Genomic DNA, 23,624 nt, shown 5'->3' with positions numbered 1-23,624 from the left:
CATCTCGGGTTTGTTTCACTAGTACGCTAAACCTCTAATGCACTTCCATTTATACTATTATTATTCACTCTTTATAGTCTAAAAATAAAGGTTTAAAGTCCCTCAATTAATCACACGTGCGAAAACGCGTACCTCCGATTTGTGCGCGATAAAGTGGAATTTCCAAGAAATTCTTATAACGATAGTATTACTAACTAATAATTGAACACTTAAACATAAAAATACCTATTTCAAGACTAATGTACAAGTCTCCAATTTTTCAAGCTTATTCTATCCTCGAATCAATTATTGTCTCCAAACATGCATCCACTATTCACTCTAAACGAGATTTCAGAAATAAATTTTTCAATCAAGGCACTTTTAAAATACTTGTAGGTCATAGTTCCATGTAATTGAGTATAAAGAGGTTGGAATAAAATATTCAAAGAAAACAGGTGAGTAAATAATTAATTAAGCCAGTAAAATAAAATAAAATAAAAATAAAAAAATTCGGGTGCTCACATTGAGCCGTCTCGGGGACGCCTTCCGGTGGCCCATTGTTGAGAAGGGCCTAGGGGAGCTGATTGGAGATATAATCCAACTCGCTGAACTAGGACTCCATGTGATTGCCAGAGAACTTACTCGTACCCAAATAACGGAGTGTTAACGGTGGTCGATGACCGGAGACGGTTGTCCGAGGAAACTAAGGTAGTTCGAGAGGATAATCAATGACGGAGGGAATAATGACCAAGTGTGTTACCTTGGTCGAACAAGTGGTGATGACAACGTACTTAATGAGGGAAAATGATGAAGAAAACTCCTAGTGCTGGAAATGAAAATGATTCTACGGAAGTAGCAGAGACTTCTGGTTCCGCCAATCACTAAGCTAATGATTTAAACTATTTTAATAGTTTTTGCCAAGGATAGTCGGGGTGGTGCTTGTTCAAAGGCCATTGTATTTGTGAGGACTTGTAAATTCCTTGTATATTTCTTGAAAATTCCCTTTTATTTGAAGATTATTTGGCAATTATTATTCTACACTATCCTACTACTCAATCACCCTAGAAAAGTGCCAATAATCATAGGAAATTAGGGTTTTCCTTTCCGATTTCAATTCGAAGTGAAATAGGATTTTTCGTGTATCCGTAGTGTAATTATCCGGTATGGAGTAAGGATCAAATTTGGTGCTTAAGAGTGAATTTTAGGTGAGAAATAATATGTGATTAGAAGCAATGATAAAAAGTTAGTGAATAGGAAGTAAAAACCCTAGTACGTGTGATTTAAGGAAAAATGATGCGAACCGACGTGTATCGTGCACTACCGACTGAACACACCACTTGATCACCACTTTCTTACCATATAAGCTCATTAATATTTGAGAAAAATATCCCCTCATTTCCAGCTGGCTTTGGCCGAAAATTTTGACCAAATTGGCAAGGAAAAGAAACAAAAAAATGAGTGGAAATTGGTAGTGACACTTGTTGGCCATCTAGGGCCTTGACCAAGACCAAATTGTCTTGCCTTATTATCTCCATTTTGCTTCCTTTCTTCATCATTTCTACTTTCTTTGGCCGAGAGAGAGGGAGAGAAAAACCAAGGGAGAGATACACCATTTCATCTTGAGTTTGAGCCATCCAAGTGAGGAAACAAGAAACTAAACCGATTAAAACCTTCTTTGAGTGTTTAGCTAGTGGTGTGTTGGTGAAAGTTTGGAAGGAAAAGCTAGGGCTGCTCTTGGTAGTAACTTTAATAAGGTAATAAGGATGATTTACCATTTCTTACTCTTGATCTTGTTTAATTTGGCATAGCACCTTAAATTTGTGGTGGATGATACCTATTATAATGATTTGGATGGATATAGTGTATGTTCTTGAGTTTCATGAGTTAGGGTTTGATGATTTTCTGCCTATACTTGCTGTATGGATAGTATATGTTGTATCTAAGCTTATATAAGAGGTTGTGGTGGTGATTGAGGCAAGAAATGAAGAAAGTTTCCTTTGAAAACGAAAAATTTCAGATTTCTGGAAAACTGTAGCTCAATTCTGTCCGGTTCCAGTATGTTAGAGGCCGAATTAGGCTTAGCATAAAACCTGAAATTTGTATAGAATGATATTTCATGGATGCCTACAAAATTTCAGCCCAATCAGAGCAACGTATCCAGTGAAAAGACCAAAATACCCTCACTACCCTAGGATGCATCCAGTGATCCGTTTTAGACAGTTCGTCCAGTTGAACGTGTCTATTCACTATGATCCATGCTGATTTAGCCATTTTTCAAAACATGAAAGTTTTAGTACTCTGTCTTAGCTTTTCAACGCCTCCAAGAACGCCTTAAACGGACTTTGGTAACCTGAGATATGGCCATTTAAATGTAGTACAGTTAACTAGCCGGTTAGTTGGAAGTTGGTTCTGTGAATTGGGAATTTGACTGGGTTACACTGGAAATTTGACTAAGTGATCTTCATAAAAGTTGTAGGCCCTCGTCTTAGCTTCAAAACGGTATAATTTGTAGCCTAATCTGATAAGCATAGCTTTGGTTGTGTCCGTTACGCAAAACTCTATCAAATCTGTCTCTTGTTAAACTTCATTTCCGCACTTGTTGTTAGCTTGATTTTGTCCTTGTATTGTCTTGAGCCTATTGAACGGCTATTGAAATTAGATTGTTGTGTGTGTACCTTTGGGTTTGAATGAGGAAAATAATGAAGCCATAAATGGCTGGAAATAGGAAAATACAAAGGGCATGCTGCCCAAATTTACACTCGAGGACTAGAGAAATATACTTGCGACTTGGGTAAAGTTGATAAATGAATATCACTTGAACCATCTAGGACTTTTGCTACTTTGGTTATCGAGGGTTATACGTTAGAACCTAGCCGAACTTGTACCCTTAGGAAAAGCGGTAATAATCACTATAAATCCGTTTTCCTTGCACTTTCGACTCAAAAGTTATTTCCAAGTATACATCTTACAAAATTTTTCAGTTTGAAAAGCGAGCAACCGTTTCACAACTATTCTCCAAGTGAATTTCAATTTCTTGATTCTTATTGAATGAAACGTCTAAATTTCAAACATTAGTTGATTTTCACAGTTCTTAAATCAAGTTTTATCGCAGATTTGGACTCCAAACCTGGAGTACCACCCAGACGCGAACATTAGAGGCACTACTTTTGGTGAGTGCTTCCAAATATCTGATTGAACTTGATAGTTGTGATTTATCTTTGACCAATGTGATTACATGATATATAAGTGATTTGATCGGGCAAGGGTGTACTTTATCGCACTTGCCCTAACGAGAATTGTTCTTGTTTATCGATTTCACTTGACTTGCTCTACATGCATATGAATTGTATCTTGTCTGGAATTCCAGAAACCCTGTGGCTAGTTAATCGAGTCGAGCCGGCAAGGGCCTGGTCGATTAGATAACGAACCCTGGGTAACTAGTAATGTCGAGTGGAGTGTTATCTCCTCGGCTAATCGGTATACTTGAGTATTACCACCCGTGTTTCGTGTGGCGTGCGGGCCCGGATAAGGGGGTTGATCGGTGGACGGAGACTGGCGTGAAGTGGGGTTTTCTTTCTGGACTAGTTATTACTTGAAAGTTGACAGAGTGTCAACTACCAATCGATCAAGTTGGGATGGAGCCGAGACATGAGCCACTGTATCCTTACATGTGAATATGATCCACATATTCTTGATTACCTGAAGTATTATCTCTTTGATTGGACTTGTTTGCTCGCTATTTCACTATTACACTGTTATTACTTTGTTTGATGGCCAATTTGATATTTGGAACTTCACTGAGTTTTGGCTCACTCCGTTAGTTTTGTTTTCCTTACAGGGGTACGAGCGAGGCGTGAGACGTGTAAAGACTAGCGTAGTCTAGTTGTTTTGACTTTTGACTTGTATTCGCGCTATTACTCCACCCATCCGGACATTGGCCGGACTCCACCTATCCGGACGTGGCCGGACTACAAGGTAATACTCGAGTATACCAAATTCACCCAGGGTCACCATATCGCCCGACCGAGTCCGCTTCTGGCTCGAGTAGATCGGTAACGAAGGGCAGGGCCCAATTCAGCCAAACGGCTTACATTCATGCGCAAATAGCATTTAATCATTAATCATTGAAACTTTCACATTTATTTAGGTCGAGTGCGATAAAGTACACACTCGCCTAGAAAACTCGTTTTAACAATCATTGAAAGCACTTAACACATTATCAATCAATAATAACAAGCCAATAAGTCAAGGAATATAGCAAACACGGAACACTCACCTAGTTATGCAAAATAACGTGCAAAATATCCTTCCGGATATTACCCTTAGTCACCAGTGAAACCTAAGATTGAACAAGAGAACACATTACAGTTTATCGAGCAAAACATTTAAGGGAAAACGAAGAAACCTGACTAATTAGGAGTAAAGCGTGTAAAGACGACTTTCAAATAAACAGAGGGTTGTTTGGACCCAAGGATGAAAATAACTAGGGTTTCAAAATCAATCGCAAAACCAAGCTCAAATAGATTTGACTAGTGACAAATAGATAGGCTAAGAAAATATTCTTTCGGAATCGTAAAGAATCATTTGTATGACTAAAAGTCACTATATATTCAAGTAGAGGTTATATAACAAGGGTTTTGATGAAAATCATATGGAAAAGGAAGACTCTTAAAACCGTACTTGAAAGTAGTTCACTTGTGGCCGATAAAACCCTAACTCATACTTCTATATTTTGGGTACGAAGTAAGTAAACATTTGGCGTTTCAAATCGAAGAGGTATCATGTTTTGGAATGGTAAAACGGTCATAGTATTTGCCAAACGAAAATATACAAATTCAAATAGAAACTTAGTCCTTGAGTGAAAATTTGGGCAGCACGCCCTTTGTGTTTACCTAATTTTCCAGCAATTTTGGCTTCATCATCCTTAAATCAGTCCCAGCATCTCGTACAAAAATAATCTCATTTCCAAAAGCCGTTCACTAGGCTTAAAGTCATTCAAGTCATTTAGTTAGGAAAATAACCAGAAAGGAAAGTCAAGCCCTAAAAGATTCCAATAAGCACAATAAGACTCGATTACAAGTCATAAACCAATGCCAAATACTACTGAAATAGGGTTCCATAAGCATATACAAGCATTAGGGGAAACCAGAAAATCCGGAAATGGCATTAGCTTTAGCCCTGAAAAAAACAGTTTTTGACCTCATTTTGCGGTAATGGCACCAAAGGCACTACAATTATCGGATGAAGGTCCAAGACCCACCGTTTCGAAGCTAAGAGAGAGGGATACAATATTACAGAAGGTTACTCAACCCAGTTTCTAGTGTAACCAGGTCAAAATGCAATCAACTATACCAGAACCGCAAAAACAGATTCACAAAACGCATTCTAGTGCAAACATCATAAAACAGCCTACATAAGTCCAAATCCAGAAATTCCAAAGCCATATGAAACCTAAGAAATAGGGATACATTGCATCAGAAGGCCTCAACAACCAATTCAGAGTCATTCCTAACCAAAATAACCAATTACAGAAGCAATTCCCAAATTCGGGTAAAACCGGGACAGCAAGGGAAATTTTGATTTTTCTCAAGCTACGCTACTCCGATTGACCTGAAATTTTGAAGGCACCTCTAAAATGTCATTCCCTACAACTTTAATGTTTTAAGCCAAGGACAATTCGGCCTCTAACTATGAGCTACAAAACCGGGCAGAATGTAATTCACTAAAACCCTAACTTTTCAATTTTCTTCCAAAACAGAAATTGCTTGCAATTAACCACTTTTTCCACCTTCTAGCATCCTTAAATAACATTTCCAATCATCATACATGACCACATAATCATATTCATGTGAAAACAGAAAAATCCCCAATAATTACAAAACTTCACCAATTCAACCAAAATCAAGAAATAAACCATAAAATTGCATCTTATACTACCATTAATCGTGATTTAAGCATCATTAGAGGGAGGAGAGGGATCCTTCACCACTCACCTTAGGAAGACAAGGAAGAGAGCAACTAATCCTCTCAGCTTTCCAAATAACTCCACAAAACTCCTCACAAACACTCCCTTATGGGTTTCTATGGAACAAAAATAAGATTGGATGGTTGATTTTGGTAGATTGGAGCAAGCTTGAAGAGTTTTCTTTCTTTTGCTTAGAGAGAGAGAGAGAGAAAGAGAGAGAGAGAGAGCCGGCCACAATAAGTAAGATTTTTTATGATTTTTGGTAATTTTTGGTTTATTTAAGTCAAACGGTAAAACAAGAAATAATGGTCAAAAGTTTCTACCAACCCTATGGTGACACTTGTCACCAAATTAATGCAAGTCTATCACTTTGTTTCCTCTCACACCAATTCAAATTGCAACCTCTACTTATCTCTTAACACCCGGTAAATTAATTCCAGTCTAGTAAATTTGGTCTCATATTCGGCCACACTTAGGGTTCCCTGACGCAACCCAATAAATTCGTCTTCTCTCCTTTCTTGGACAAAAGGTGGGAGATACTTTTTGTTAAATTCCCTTACAAAGTTCGCCCATATCCATACCGTCTGTTCTCTTTCCCACTTGGCCTTAATTACATTCCACCACGCGCGGGCTGGTCCTTCGAATTGAAATACAGTAAAATTTACTTGTCTTTGCTCCGTGTAATTCAAAGCCGCGAATATATTAATCATTGCCTCCAACCGCTGCTCAGCTATATCCGGATCAGGCCCTCCTTGAAATTTCGGAGGTAGAAACTTTTGGAACCTCTCAAGAGCTTTATCCTCTCCGATCTCAGGATTCCGGGGTTGATTCACTGGCATTTGACCTTGTTGATCTACCAGTCGTGCTAGGATATTTGTCATTTGTTGCATCGCCGTCGCCATTTGATGTCCAGCCTCAACCCTCGGTCCCTGTTCTTGCTCGGCCACTGTTTCTCTTTCTTCTCTCGGTTCTTGAGCTTGCCTAGCTCCACGACCACGACTAGCTCCACGTCCATGACTACGTCTCCCGTCCATATATATGTTTTCCCTCTCTTTTTCTTTTCTTTTTCCCCAAAAAAGTAATTTAGTAAATAAACACAGTAAATTGACTACAGTAACAAATTCTAGCATTCCAAATACACAATTAAACATATACGCACATAACACGCCATATCAAGAAGACGGATAAGCAAATACACAAATACATACCAAGTTGGACAGATAACCATGTACACACAGGTATACGAACGTCATGTAGAAACAATATACAGGTAAATCAAAAGGAAAAGGTGAAGTCGTCCCAGTATCAGCCCGTCCGGTCTTTCACGTCACTTACTATCCAAACTAGATGTCCCTGACCTCTTGTGCTCATTCTAGTCAGACAAAGCATGTTCATGTTCTCAAAATGCAAGTCTCAAGAACTTAGCAGCGCCGCAACTCCAGAGTACTCTGGCACAAGAATCCGAAATAAGATAATTCACATCTCGAGCTGCAGTCCCAAGAGTAAACTATCTACAATCAGAATTCCTACCAGACATACCTATCTATGGTTCTCAGATACCACGAGAAAGATTTAAGACCTATAACATTCGCAATTCATAGCTTCACTTAGTCCCTCATACTTATTCACCACTTAGTCCAAGGTCACTCCGCGCAGAGACCACACGAAGCAGGCTCTAGGTTTTATCCCTCAATTGCTTAACTTTAAAGTCAAATCGAATTCCCACAGTCCGGCATCCTAAACTTTAGCCTAGGATACACTACAGAGATCTGAAACCTAAGCTCTGATACCACCTGTGACGGCCCCACCTCCCCCTAAGGCGAACCAAAGGGTTCGGCGGGTCGCCTGCCCAGCTCTCGCCAGGACTCAGTCGTTCACCATAGTCCTTACTTAAAATCTGAAAAAATCACAAGAATAAATAGGGCAACGATTCAAAACTTAAAGCGAAACTTATATACATTGTCATCCCCAAACGGGAGTGTAAAGATCGAATATACAAAGGTTCTCAATCCTTCATACGTCCAGCCCGTGCCAAGCACTAGGCGAGAACCACTACAAAAGAAGCAAAAGAAATAAAAGAACTAGATTGGCTAGTCTATGCTCTCATTCTGCTCGCCGTCCCCTGTTAAGGAAAACAAAACTAAAGGGGTGAGCTAAAAGCTCAGTGAGGTTCCGAACAGATAATCAGACAATCAATTCAATACATTAAACATGGAGTATCAATAATTCAAGAAACATTTACAATAGATAGCGATAGTAACATTCATTAAAAGGATACGGCCCACATGGAGCTATTTGTTTGTTCGTTCGTTCCCCTGACATTTCCCCTTATTCCTCCAATCGTTTAAAAAATACATTTTTGTAAGTAGAATCGCTCGTTCATCCTTTTGTTTATTCATCCCTTTTCCGGACGTTGACCGGACTCCACCCATCCGGACATTGGCCGGACTCCACCCATCCGGACGTGGCCGGACTACAAGGTAATACTCGAGTATACCAAATTCACCCAGGGTCACCATATCGCCCGACCGATTCCGCTTCTGGCTCGAGTCGATCGGTAACGAAGGGCAGGGCCCAATTCAGCCAAACGGCTTACATTCAAGCGCAACTAGCATTTAATCATTAATCATTGAAACTTTCACATTTATTTAGGTCGAGTGCGATAAAGTACACACTCGCCTAGAAAACTCGTTTTAACAATCATTAAAAGCACTTAACACATTATCATTCAATAATAACAAGCCAATAAGTCAAGGAATATAGCAAACAAGGAACACTCACCTAGTTATGCAAAATAACGTGCAAAATATCCTTCCGGATATTACCCTTAGTCACCAGTGAAACCTAAGATTGAACAAGAGAACACATTACAGTTTATCGAGCAAAACATTTAAGGGGAAACGAAGAAACCTGACTAATTAGGAGTAAAGCGTGTAAAGATGACTTTCAAGTAAACAGAGGGTTGTTTGGACCCAAGGATGAAAATAACTAGGGTTTCAAAATCAATCGCAAAACCAAGCTCAAATAGATTTGACTAACGACAAATAGATAGGCTAAGAAAATATTCTTTCGGAATCGTAAAGAATCATTTGTATGACTAAAAGTCACTATATATTCAAGTAGAGGTTATATAACAAGGGTTTTGATGAAAATCATATGGAAAAGGAAGACTCTTAAAACCGTACTTGAAAGTAGTTCACTTGTGGCCGATAAAACCCTAACTCATACTTCTATATTTTGCGTACGAAGTAAGTAAACATTTGGCGTTTCAAATCGAAGAGGTATCATGTTTTGGAATGGTAAAACGGTCATAGTATTTGCCAAACGAAAATATACAAATTCAAATAGAACTTAGTCCTTGAGTGAAAATTTGGGCAGCACGCCCTTTGTGTTTACCTAATTTTCCAGCAATTTTGGCTTCATCATCCTTAAATCAGTCCCAGCATCTCGTACAAAAATAATCTCATTTCCAAAAGCCGTTCACTAGGCTTAAAGTCATTCAAGTCATTTAGTTAGGAAAATAACCAGAAAGGAAAGTCAAGCCCTAAAAGATTCCAATAAGCACAATAAGACTCGATTACAAGTCATAAACCAATGCCAAATACTACTGAAATAGGGTTCCATAAGCATATACAAGCATTAGGGGAAACCAGAAAATCCGGAAATGGCATTAGCTTTAGCCCTGAAAAAAACAGTTTTTGACCTCATTTTGCGGTAATGGCACCAAAGGCACTACAATTATCGGATGAAGGTCCAAGACCCACCGTTTCGAAGCTAAGAGAGAGGGATACAATATTACAGAAGGTTACTCAACCCAGTTTCTAGTGTAACCAGGTCAAAATGCAATCAACTATACCAGAACCGCAAAAACAGATTCACAAAACGCATTCTAGTGCAAACATCATAAAACAGCCTACATAAGTCCAAATCCAGAAATTCCAAAGCCATATGAAACCTAAGAAATAGGGATACATTGCATCAGAAGGCCTCAACAACCAATTCAGAATCATTCCTAACCAAAATAACCAATTACAGAAGCAATTCCCAAATTCGGGTAAAACCGGGACAGCAAGGGAAATTTTGATTTTTCTCAAGCTACGCTACTCCGATTGACCTGAAATTTTGAAGGCACCTCTAAAATGTCATTCCCTACAACTTTAATGTTTTAAGCCAAGGACAATTCGGCCTCTAACTATGAGCTACAAAACCGGGCAGAATGTAATTCACTAAAACCCTAACTTTTCAATTTTCTTCCAAAACAGAAATTGCTTGCAATTAACCACTTTTTCCACCTTCTAGCATCCTTAAATAACATTTCCAATCATCATACATGACCACATAATCATATTCATGTGAAAACAGAAAAATCCCCAATAATTACAAAACTTCACCAATTCAACCAAAATCAAGAAATAAACCATAAAATTGCCTCTTATACTACCATTAATCGTGATTTAAGCATCATTAGAGGGAGGAGAGGGATCCTTCACCACTCACCTTAGGAAGACAAGGAAGAGAGCAACTAATCCTCTCAGCTTTCCAAATAACTCCACAAAACTCCTCACAAACACTCCCTTATGGGTTTCTATGGAACAAAAATAAGATTGGATGGTTGATTTTGGTAGATTGGAGCAAGCTTGAAGAGTTTTCTTTCTTTTGCTTAGAGAGAGAGAGAGAGAAAGAGAGAGAGAGAGAGCCGGCCACAATAAGTAAGATTTTTTATGATTTTTGGTAATTTTTGGTTTATTTAAGTCAAACGGTAAAACAAGAAATAATGGTCAAAAGTTTCTACCAACCCTATGGTGACACTTGTCACCAAATTAATGCAAGTCTATCACTTTGTTTCCTCTCACACCAATCCAAATTGCAACCTCTACTTATCTCTTAACACCCGGTAAATTAATTCCAGTCTAGTAAATTTGGTCTCATATTCGGCCACACTTAGGGTTCCCTGACGCAACCCAATAAATTCGTCTTCTCTCCTTTCTTGGACAAAAGGTGGGAGATACTTTTTGTTAAATTCCCTTACAAAGTTCGCCCATATCCATACCGTCTGTTCTCTTTCCCACTTGGCCTTAATTACATTCCACCACGCGCGGGCTGGTCCTTCGAATTGAAATACAGTAAAATTTACTTGTCTTTGCTCCGTGTAATTCAAAGCCGCGAATATATTAATCATTGCCTCCAACCGCTGCTCAGCTATATCCGGATCAGGCCCTCCTTGAAATTTCGGAGGTAGAAACTTTTGGAACCTCTCAAGAGCTTTATCCTCTCCGATCTCAGGATTCCGGGGTTGATTCACTGGCATTTGACCTTGTTGATCTACCAGTCGTGCTAGGATATTTGTCATTTGTTGCATCGCCGTCGCCATTTGATGTCCAGCCTCAACCCTCGGTCCCTGTTCTTGCTCGGCCACTGTTTCTCTTTCTTCTCTCGGTTCTTGAGCTTGCCTAGCTCCACGACCACGACTAGCTCCACGTCCATGACTACGTCTCCCGTCCATATATATGTTTTCCCTCTCTTTTTCTTTTCTTTTTCCCCAAAAAAGTAATTTAGTAAATAAACACAGTAAATTGACTACAGTAACAAATTCTAGCATTCCAAATACACAATTAAACATATACGCACATAACACGCCATATCAAGAAGACGGATAAGCAAATACACAAATACATACCAAGTTGGACAGATAACCATGTACACACAGGTATACGAACGTCATGTAGAAACAATATACAGGTAAATCAAAAGGAAAAGGTGAAGTCGTCCCAGTATCAGCCCGTCCGGTCTTTCACGTCACTTACTATCCAAACTAGATGTCCCTGACCTCTTGTGCTCATTCTAGTCAGACAAAGCATGTTCATGTTCTCAAAATGCAAGTCTCAAGAACTTAGCAGCGCCGCAACTCCAGAGTACTCTGGCACAAGAATCCGAAATAAGATAATTCACATCTCGAGCTGCAGTCCCAAGAGTAAACTATCTACAATCAGAATTCCTACCTGACATACCTATCTATGGTTCTCAGATACCACGAGAAAGATTTAAGACCTATAACATTCGCAATTCATAGCTTCACTTAGTCCCTCATACTTATTCACCACTTAGTCCAAGGTCACTCCGCGCAGAGACCACACGAAGCAGGCTCTAGGTTTTATCCCTCAATTGCTTAACTTTAAAGTCAAATCGAATTCCCACAGTCCGGCATCCTAAACTTTAGCCTAGGATACACTACAGAGATCTGAAACCTAAGCTCTGATACCACCTGTGACGGCCCCACCTCCCCCTAAGGCGAACCAAAGGGTTCGGCGGGTCGCCTGCCCAGCTCTCGCCAGGACTCAGTCGTTCACCATAGTCCTTACTTAAAATCTGAAAAAATCACAAGAATAAATAGGGCAACGATTCAAAACTTAAAGCGAAACTTATATACATTGTCATCCCCAAACGGGAGTGTAAAGATCGAATATACAAAGGTTCTCAATCCTTCATACGTCCAGCCCGTGCCAAGCACTAGGCGAGAACCACTACAAAAGAAGCAAAAGAAATAAAAGAACTAGATTGGCTAGTCTATGCTCTCATTCTGCTCGCCGTCCCCTGTTAAGGAAAACAAAACTAAAGGGGTGAGCTAAAAGCTCAGTGAGGTTCCGAACAGATAATCAGACAATCAATTCAATACATTAAACATGGAGTATCAATAATTCAAGAAACATTTACAATAGATAGCGATAGTAACATTCATTAAAAGGATACGGCCCACATGGAGCTATTTGTTTGTTCGTTCGTTCCCCTGACATTTCCCCTTATTCCTCCAATCGTTTAAAAAATACATTTTTGTAAGTAGAATCGCTCGTTCATCCTTTTGTTTATTCATCCCTTTTCCGGACGTTGACCGGACTCCACCCATCCGGACATTGGCCGGACTCCACCCATCCGGACGTGGCCGGACTACAAGGTAATACTCGAGTATACCAAATTCACCCAGGGTCACCATATCGCCCGACCGATTCCGCTTCTGGCTCGAGTCGATCGGTAACGAAGGGCAGGGCCCAATTCAGCCAAACGGCTTACATTCAAGCGCAACTAGCATTTAATCATTAATCATTGAAACTTTCACATTTATTTAGGTCGAGTGCGATAAAGTACACACTCGCCTAGAAAACTCGTTTTAACAATCATTAAAAGCACTTAACACATTATCATTCAATAATAACAAGCCAATAAGTCAAGGAATATAGCAAACAAGGAACACTCACCTAGTTATGCAAAATAACGTGCAAAATATCCTTCCGGATATTACCCTTAGTCACCAGTGAAACCTAAGATTGAACAAGAGAACACATTACAGTTTATCGAGCAAAACATTTAAGGGGAAACGAAGAAACCTGACTAATTAGGAGTAAAGCGTGTAAAGATGACTTTCAAGTAAACAGAGGGTTGTTTGGACCCAAGGATGAAAATAACTAGGGTTTCAAAATCAATCGCAAAACCAAGCTCAAATAGATTTGACTAACGACAAATAGATAGGCTAAGAAAATATTCTTTCGGAATCGTAAAGAATCATTTGTATGACTAAAAGTCACTATATATTCAAGTAGAGGTTATATAACAAGGGTTTTGATGAAAATCATATGGAAAAGGAAGACTCTTAAAACCGTACTTGAAAGTAGTTCACTTGTGGCCGATAAAACCCTAACTCATACTTCTATATTTTGCGTACGAAGTAAGTAAACATTTGGCGTTTCAAATCGAAGAGGTATCATGTTTTGGAATGGTAAAACGGTCATAGTATTTGCCAAACGAAAATATACAAATTCAACTAGAAACTTAGTCCTTGAGTGAAAATTTGGGCAACACGCCCTTTATGTTTACCTAATTTTCCAGCCATTTTTGCTTCATCATCCTCAAATCAGTCCCAACATCTCGTACAAAAATAATCTCATTTCCAAAAGCTGTTCACTAGGCTTAAAGTCATTCAAGTCATTTAGCTAGGACAATAACCAGAAAGGAAAGTCAAGCCCTAAAAGATTCCAATAAGCACAATTAGACTCGATTACAAGTCATAAACCAATGCCAAATACTACTGAAATAGGGTTCCATAAGCATGTACAAGCATTAGGGGAAACCAGAAAATCCGGAAATGGCATTAGCTTTAGCCCTGAAAAAACAGTTTTTGATCTTATTTTACGGTAATGGTACCAAAGGCACTACAATTATCGGATGAAGGACCAAGACCCACCGTTTCGAAGCTAAGAGATAGGGATACAATATTGCAGAAGGTTACTCAACCCAGTTTCGAGTGTAACCAGGTCAAAATGCAATCTACTATTCCAGAACCGTAAAAACAGATTCACAGAACGCATTCTAGTGCAAACATCATAAAACAGCCTACATAAGTCCAAATCCAGAAATTCCAAAGCCATCTGAAAGCTAAGAAACAGGATACATTTCATCAGAAGGCCTCAACAACCAATTCGGAAGAATTCCTAACCAAAATAACCAATTACAGAAGCAATTCCCAAATTCGGGTAAAACCAGGACAGCAAGGGTAATTTCGAGTTTTATCAAGCTACGCTACTCCGATTGACCTGAAATTTTGTATCCGCCTCTAAAATGTTTTTTCCAACAACTTTCATGTTTTAACCCATGGCCAATTCGGCCTCTAACTATGAGTTACAAAACCAGGCAGAATGTAATTCACTAAAACCCTAACTTTTCAATTTTCTTCCAAAACAGAAATTGCTTGCAATTAACCACTTTTTCCACCTTCTAGCATCCTTAAATAACATTTCCAATCATCATAAATGACCACATAATCATATTCATGTGAAAACAGAAAAATCCCCAATAATTACAAAACTTCACCAATTCAACCAAAATCAAGAAATAAACCATAAAATTGCATCTTATACTACCACTAATCGTGATTAAGCATCATTAGAGGGAGGAGAGGGATCCTTCACCACTCACCTTAGGAAGACAAGGAAGAGAGCAACTAGTCCTCTTAGCTTTCCGAATAACTCCACAAAACTCCTCACAAACACTCCCTTATGGGTTTCTATGGAACAAAAACAAGATTGGATGGTTGATTTTGGTAGATTGGAGCAAGCTTGAAGAGTTTTCTTTCTTTTACATAGAGAGAGAGAGAGAGAGAGAGAGAGCCGGCCACAATAGGTAAGATTTTTGATGATTTTTGGTAATTTTTGGTTTATTTAAGTCAAATGGTAAAACAAGAAATAATGGTCAAAAGTTTCTACCAACCCTATGGTGACACTTGTCACCTAATTAATGCAAGTCTATCACTTTGTTTCCTCTCACACCAATCCAAATTGCAACCTCTACTTATCTCTTAACACCCGGTAAATTAATTCCAGTATCCAAAACCTAACCTAATTGGCCGAATTTTTCCGAACTTTTCGCACTAGTGGGTCCCACGTCCGATATACGCTCTTAATTTCACATGAACTAACTTATACTAGGAAAATGATTTAAAAACTTTATTTTGCTCATAAAAATTATTTGGGAAATTTTCTAATAAAGAAAAGTTATAAACGTGTGCAATTAAATAAAATAAAGCCTAGAAATTCGGAAAATTTTCGGGTCCTCACAAAGACACCTTAGGACTAGGGTTTCAATCTACTTCCAGGGACATGAAAGAAATGCTGGATCACAAGAGAGCAGAAAAAGAAGGAAAACAAGTTGTCAGGAGTATCCCACCATTGCATTACAATTTTCCCTATCCATCAGAAGTAATCAAATCTGAATTGGACTCGATCGATGAGGTGGATGTTAGTTTGTCTAAACTGTTCATGGGGGTTACTTATGAGGGCGAGCCATCAGAGAATCCGGAATTTTCGGAGGTCTCCAGAGAAGCAATGAAGAATTGGACCATTGATTTTCTTCCATCCCGAAGGGAATTTCGGTAAAACTAGGGAATTGCCTTTGGTTGAGAGTTAAGAAAGAAATCATTTGCATTGTTCATCTTTTGCCTTTCAGTTTTTTAAATAGTTTTGAATCAAATATTTTTTCAATACAAGTCTTATGTTAAAGTAGTGTATCTTTTGTTAAGTAGCGTATTATGACGTTTTATCCTTTATTTGAAATTCAATAAAATGCACAGTGTTCATTTTTCAATTATTTTACTTACACATTGTTGTATCTATCTCTTTCTTTTTAGATGGCCAAAAATAAAATACATTGACCCTTTGGATATCACTATTCTAGAATTTGATGACTGCAATCTCGATATCTCTCACGAATTTGAAATTATGGAATAAAAAATTCAAGACGAGAGCGATAACGGGAAAGAATCTGAGTCTTTGTTAAAGAATCTTGAACAATATGAAGATAAAACCAAACCAAACTTAGAAGAAAGAGAAATCATTAATATTAGCACTGAGAACGATGTCAAGGAGTTAAAAATTAGCATTCATTTGAATCAGAAGTAAAAAAAGAGATGATTGAATTCTTGACCATGTTTCAATATGTGTTTGCTTGGTCCTATGATGACATGACGGGCATTTCAACAGATATAGTGGTTCACAAATTGCCAACGGACCCAAATTTTTCACCGGTGAAACAGAAGCCTCACAAATTCAAATCGGACATAAGTCTCAAAATCAAGGAGCAAATTGACAAGCAACTCAATGCCAGGACTATCATGGTATCTCATTATCCTATTTGGCTTTCGAATCCAGTCCCTGTCCCGAAGAAAAGTTGAGAAGTAAGGGTATGTGTTAACTATCGAGATTTGAACAAGGCTAGTCCAAAGGATGATTTTCTCCTGCCAAACATACATATCCTTTTGGACAACACCGCTGGGCATGAGATCGAGTCTTTTGACGACTGTTTTGTCGGGTACCATCAAATTCTAATGGCAAAAGAGGATAGAGAGAAAACTACTTTTATCACTCCATGAAAAATATTTTGGTACCAAGTAATGCCATTCAGATTAAAAATGCTGGAGCTACTTATCAAAGGACCATGACCACCTTGTTCCATGATATGATTCATAAGGAGATGGAAGTTTATGTGGATGACATCATAATCAAATTCAAGAGAGCGGAGGATCATTTGGTTGATTTGAAAAAGTTATTTAAAAGACTGAGAAGATATAATTTGAAATTAAATCCTGCAAAGTGCGTTTTCAGGGTTCCTACCGGCAAATTATTGGGGTTCATTGTCAGTAAAAAAGTCATAGAGATAGATCCGACAAAGATTAAAGCCATTCGTGAGATGCCAGTGCCAAAAACACAAAAGGATGTGAAGAGTTTTGTGGGAAAGATTAATTTCAATGGTAGGTTCATTGCTCGATTGACTTCTACATGTGAGTCTTTGTTTAAATTATTGAAGAAGAATGTGTCATTGTATTACAGTGAAGAATACCAGCAAGCTTTTGATAAGATCAAGGATTACTTGTTGCACCCTCCAGTTTTAGTGCCACCCAAGTCGGGTCGACCTTTGATTATGTATTTGTCTGTGCTTGACGAAGCTGTGGGGTGTGTTTTGGGGCAGCATGACGATTCTGGGAAAAGGGAGCAAGCCATTTATTATCTTAGCAAGAAGTTTACGCCTTACGAGGCAAAATACTCATTTCTTGAAAGGAGTTGCTGTGCATTGGCCTGGGCAGCTCAGAAACTGAAGCATTATTTGCTTAGTTACACTACCTATCTTATATCTCGTTCAGATCCTTTGAAGTACATATTGGAGAAACCAATGCCGACCAGACGCATGGCTAAATGGCAAATGATCCTTTTTGAATTCGATATCATCTTCACCACGCAAAAGGCAATCCAGGGGCAGGCTATAGCAGATCATTTGGCTGAAAATCCAAGAGAAGATGATTATCAACTGCTTCACACTTATTTTCCGGATGAGGAGGTCCTGTTTGTTGGTACAGCGAAAGATATGAATGAGCAATACCCTGAGTGGAGACTATTCTTTGATGGTCTTCAAATTCTTTCGGGGTTGGGATCGGAGTTGTTCTAGTATCGCCTGAAGGAAAACATTATCCATGTTCCTCTAAACTATGATTTTTCTGCACTAACGATATGGCTGAATAGCTTGCATGTAACAGCCCCACTTTCCCCTAAGGCGAACCAAAGGGGTTAGCGGGCTGCCTGCCCAGCTCTCGCCAGGACTAAGGATCAGTTCACGTCGATCTAATACGTTCCGAAACATACCCACGCGCGTAAACAAGTCAAAATCACAAAATGAAAAAAACAAAAAAAAAATCGAAGCCGATGATGAACAGTACCGGCCACGTCAGAATCCAGTTACTAGGCCGAGAGTAGCCAAAATTTTTCTTTTGCCGCTTGAAATACGAGTTGATCCGAAATTCAACCAAATATCAACCAAACATACATACATTGAACTGTAACATTTACAAGCCAAAGCGGCATATCAAAAATCATTCATTACGAATATTCATGTTCGGTTTGCCAATCAAAAGAAAGTAAACCCAATACACATTAGGGTTTCATTCAAAGTGCTATTCAAAAGACATTTACATGAGCTCAACTTGACAACCAACTAACACAACCTTTTCCAAAAGTGGTCATTTCCTGTAAGGAAAACAAATGGAACAGAAAGGGGTGAGCTTGCGCTCAATGAGGTACCAAACAGATAGCATTAAAATCATGGCATTTCATATTTAACAAATCAGATACACATGTCAGATGTAAAGTAAAGTAACCAATGATTCAAATCAGAAGGATACAGGTGGCTCTCAGGAGCCAAATTTCCAGCGCAATACTTGATCCAAACCGGTTGACTCTCCGTCAACGTATATAGAACCAACGCGTCCGTAGACCTCACTTCGCACCGAATTCCGTCCACCAAACACCCCTTTACCGGGCTCGCTCACCATATTCGAACATAAATGGTAATACTCGAGTATACCCGGAATCAAGGGTCTCAATACCAAAAATCCCCGAACAGACTACCGTGGTTCGTTATCTAATCGTCCAGGCCCTTGCCGGCCCGACTCGAATAACTTAGCCACAGGATTGAGCTCATAGGTCATAGAAATCCGAACAGATGCAGACACAGATAACAGATTCAAATTTTGCATAGAAATTGGCACATGAACAGACTAGAGAACGAGTGTGATAAAGTACACCCTCGTCTCAAACAAATAAACAGATTGCAGAGCAGAAATCAAGTTAAACAGCAATGGAGGGGAGTGGTACACTCACCGGCTCAACTTCAAAAGTTTTCACTTCAGATTGGCCTTAATCGCCAAGAAACCCTAAAATAATCAAAGTAAACTAATTGAAGGTTTCACATCCAGAATCGAGTAAACAAAATACACATGAGGCTCGACTACTAGTCGTATGCCTCGCCAAATAAATACTAATGCGAGGGTGGAAAACATGATTTTCTTGGAAACGAAAAGGTAACATGAAGACCTAGGCACAAACAACCCAAAAGTCCTTTGCTCAAATCACAAGTAAATCCAACTAGCCTTCAAGTAAAATTTCGGCAGCATATCCCTTGTGTTTACCTAGTTTCCAGCCATCATGGCTTCATTATTTCCTCAAATCAGTCCCAACATCTCACACAAAATTCATCTCATTCCCCAAAAGCCGTTCACTAGGCTCAAAGTAGTACAAGTACAAAAGTTAGCTAGGAAATGATCGGAATAAAAACAAGCCCTAAAACTATTCAAATAAACACAATAAGATTTGTTTACAAGTCATAAACCAAGGCCAAGTATTACCAAAATAGGGTTCCATAAGAATATATAAGCATTAAAGGAAACCAGAAAAATCAGGAAATGTAACTATATTAGCCCTAACAACAAAAACAGTTTTGGCCTCCTTATGCGGTAATGGCACAAAATGCGCTACGCTTATCGGATGAGGGTGTAAGACCCACCATCTCGAAGCTAAAAGACAGGGCTACAACAATGTAGAAGGCCACTCAGTCCAAATCCTAGCACAACTAGGTCAAATATGCAGAATACAAAACCAGAACCGTAATTGCAGGTTTACAAATCACACTATGCTGTAATCAGTACAACTCAGTCTATACAGGTCCAAATGCAGAAATTACAAAGGCATATGGTAGCTATGACATCAAGCTACATTTCATCAGAAGACCTCAACAATCAAATCCAAAGAAATTCCAGTCAAAACAGCCAATTACAAGCGCAGTTCGGCCATCCTGAAGGACCCAGAACAGCAACAGTAAAATCGACATTTCTCACTCTACACTACTCCAAATGACCTGAAATTTTACAGGAACCTCAAAAACATCAATACCTACAACTTTCATGTTTTAATCAAAGGCCAATTCGGCCTCTAACCATATGATACAAAACCGGACAGAAAGGGGGTTATGAAACCCTAACTTTGCACATTTCAATCCAAACCCAAAATTGGTTGCAATTATAGGCCATTGCCAATCATCATACAAGGCCACAACATCATGATCATATGAAACCAGAAAAATCACCAATAAATTGTAAACTTCACCATTTCATCCAAAAACAAGAATTAAATCACAAAATTCAACACTTTAGCTTCCACTAAGCACAACTCAAGCTTCATTAAGTGTAGGGGCAAGTTCATATACCACTCACCTAGTAAACAAGAGAGGGAGAGTTGTAGGACACCTTAGCTTCTCCAAAAAACTTAACCAAATCACTCACTAGCACCAAATGGAGGGATTTTATGGAGTAGAAACAAGTTTAAGCACTTGATTTGGATGATTTGCACTAGATGGAGAGTTTTTCTTTGAAGAGTTTTTCTTTCTTCCTTGCTTGAGAGTGCCGACCAAGAGGGAGAAGAAAAGAGTGAATTTTGGGTAATTTTTGAGATATTTAATCCAAGGGTAAGAAAGGTCAAAAAGGTAAATAGTTGTCTTAGGCTTCAACCACTCACAAAGTGACACGTGTCACTTCATTAAATGCATTTCTATCCTTTTGTTTCCTCTCACATCAATCACATCTCATCCTCCACTTATCTCTTAACACCCGATAAATTTCACCCAATATCCGAAACTTAACCTTATTGGCCGAATTTTTCCGAACTTTTCGCACTAGTGGGGCCCACGTCCATTATACGTTCTTAATTTCTCAAAATCTATTCGATACGAGAAAAATCATCTAAAACTATATCTGCTCCTTAAAATTATATAAAAAAAATATCACGAAAATGCAGAAAACAAGCCATGAAAAATTCTAAAACATAGAAAATGAAAATTACGGGTTCTCACATTGCATGTTTGGAATAAAAATGGCATTGGAGATGGAGATCAAAGATTTAATAGTGTTCAGTGATTCCAATCTGCTCGTGCATCAAACGCTCAAAGAATGGATAACTCAAAATTCAAAGATTTTGCCATGTCATTGCAATTTACTGGATTTGACAAACAAATTCAGAAGTTTGGAGTTCAAGCATATTCCACGTGCTCGAAATATTTTTGCTGATGCTTTGGCCACTTTATCTTCAATGATTCAACATCTAGATGAGTTGGTGATTGACCCTATCCAGATTCAATTACAAAAAAAGCCTGCACATTGTCTAGTAATGGAAAAATCTTCTGATGGCCGTCTTTAGTACAGCGATATTAAGGAATTTCTCAAAATCGGGTCCTATCCTCCAGGCGCTGATACTACTGCTAAAAGCTTTTTGCGCAAATTATCATCCAAGATTTTCTTAAATGGAGAGGTGATATACAAAAGGATGTCAGACTTAGGCCTTCTAAGATGCGTTGATGAAGATGAAGCAGATTATTTGATGAAAGAAGTGCATAGTGGTATATCTCGATCACATATGAATGGACATTTATTAGCAAAGAAGATTATGAGGGCATGATATTTTTGGTTTACTATGGAGCATGATTGTGTAGTTTTTGTCAGAAAATGCATTAAATGTCAGTTGCATGAAGATGTTGTGATGACTCCACTTCTCCTTAGGGCGAACCCTATGGTATCGACAGGCCACCTGTCTAACTCTCGCCAAGGCTCAATACGAGTTAAATTTAAAGTTAACGGTACACAACCAATAATAAAAGCCAATATAAAGAAAAGTCGCTTCCTTATACAATCATTCAAGTCTTACATTATAAAGTTTTCAAAAGGTACCTCAACTTTTCCCAAAAATACAACCATCAAAAAACTGACTAAATTATATACATCCAAATTCTAATCAAAAAGTAGTAAAGTCAGCTTCTCCAAAAAATCTTTCCATCCGAGCTCCTGTTAAGGAAAACAGACTACGAGGGTGAGCTAACGCTTAGTGAGGCCAAGAAAAGTATGCAAACAAATAAGTTTAAGTAGCAATAACACTTGTACAAGAAATATAGCTAGCAAGTTCATGTAATTCACAAATAAGAGTAAAACACAATCAATAAGGATACGGGAGCTCTCAGGAGCTAAATTCCACATAGCTTGGCCAAGACCATGATCCAAATATCCCACGTTGACTCTCCGTCAACCAAGCAAGTACCAAATCCGTAGACTCCACTTTCATCAAATTCTGTCCACCGTTCCACCCTCTACCGGGCCCGCATGTCAAATAGAGAAGGTAATACTACTTGAGTATGCCAAGTAAGATCTCAAAAGATCAAGCTTTACAAGTTTCTCATGGTTCACCAAACTTCTCGACCAAGCACATCAAGTCAAGTTCAAGTAAGTCAAGTAAAAAGTCAAGTAAAGGAGAACGAGTGCGATAAAGTATACACTTGCCTCATCAAGCCATGTTCACGTATGCAAGTAAGATCAATCAAGTAGATATAACAATTCATGCACTTGACACTCACCAATTCAAAAGTAAGTGAGCAAATAAGGCCTTTAGTTATTCTCACCGGGATCCCTTTCGAAACCCTTTTGAGCACCTGAAGAAATAGTGACCAACCATTATTCACATATTTCCCCCTAGACCACTTAACATTCAAGAAGAAAAATGCATTTTGCTTAAACTTGGGACAACGCCTCAAAAGAGCTTCAATCCATCGAAAATCGAGATTCAAAATGAAGATTTAAAATCACAAGGAAAACTTGTATTATGCATGAAATCGAGTTTAAAATGAACCATAAATCTCAAAAGGAAGTTGGAAGTTCATAAAAGTGCATTTCTCAAGAAATTGGAAAATTTCAGCTTTATGCGACCGTACTTGGAAAATCGTATCTTCAGTTTGGCAAGTCCAAAAATTGGAAAATTTATACCGTTGAAAAATAGATTCAAAGTAGTAAAACTTTCCAGAAGACACTTTTCCCATATTCTAACTAGAAACCATTCAAATCTCAGCTCAAATTTGCTGTTTCATGAAGACAGGGCAGAACCAGTTCTTGTTTTTCAGTAAAGTTTGAAAATTTGGTAAAATTCATGGTTATTGAATTAACCTCTTAAATTTATAACACAACAATATTTTCAAGTAAAGTTTCAAAAACAACAAGCAGAACTAAATTCGAATTTTTGAACAACAAGATACAACAGTTTGAAGATGGCTAGATTTCACAACCTGTTCAACAATTTTCCAGTTTCCAGCTTTGACACAGTTTTGAAATCAGACCATATCTAACTCTACACAAGTCCAAATTGAGAATGGTTTATGGTGTTAGAAACTAGATTCAAAATTCTATATTTCATCAGAATACATTGTTTTTAAACTCCCATCACAAGTGAGACAAAATTGAGCGACAATATACAGCTTCCCAGTTTCTCTCGGATAGACAGAT

General features: G+C 38.5%; 1 protein-coding gene across 1 annotated transcript; it reads left to right on the top strand.

The window, feature by feature from the left end:
• Nucleotides 1-21,177: 21,177 nt before the first annotated feature.
• LOC113718210 (uncharacterized) lies at nucleotides 21,178-21,759 on the top strand. The gene is made up of 2 exons (XM_027243125.1): nucleotides 21,178-21,417; nucleotides 21,502-21,759. The coding sequence occupies exons 1-2, from the start codon at nucleotides 21,178-21,180 to the stop codon at nucleotides 21,757-21,759; spliced, it is 498 nt and encodes a 165-aa protein (XP_027098926.1).
• Nucleotides 21,760-23,624: the final 1,865 nt, after the last annotated feature.

Source organism: Coffea arabica, chromosome 11e (assembly GCF_036785885.1).
Source record: "Coffea arabica cultivar ET-39 chromosome 11e, Coffea Arabica ET-39 HiFi, whole genome shotgun sequence".
NCBI lineage: Eukaryota > Viridiplantae > Streptophyta > Magnoliopsida > Gentianales > Rubiaceae > Coffea > Coffea arabica.
This window is presented reverse-complemented; position numbering and strand designations above follow the sequence as displayed.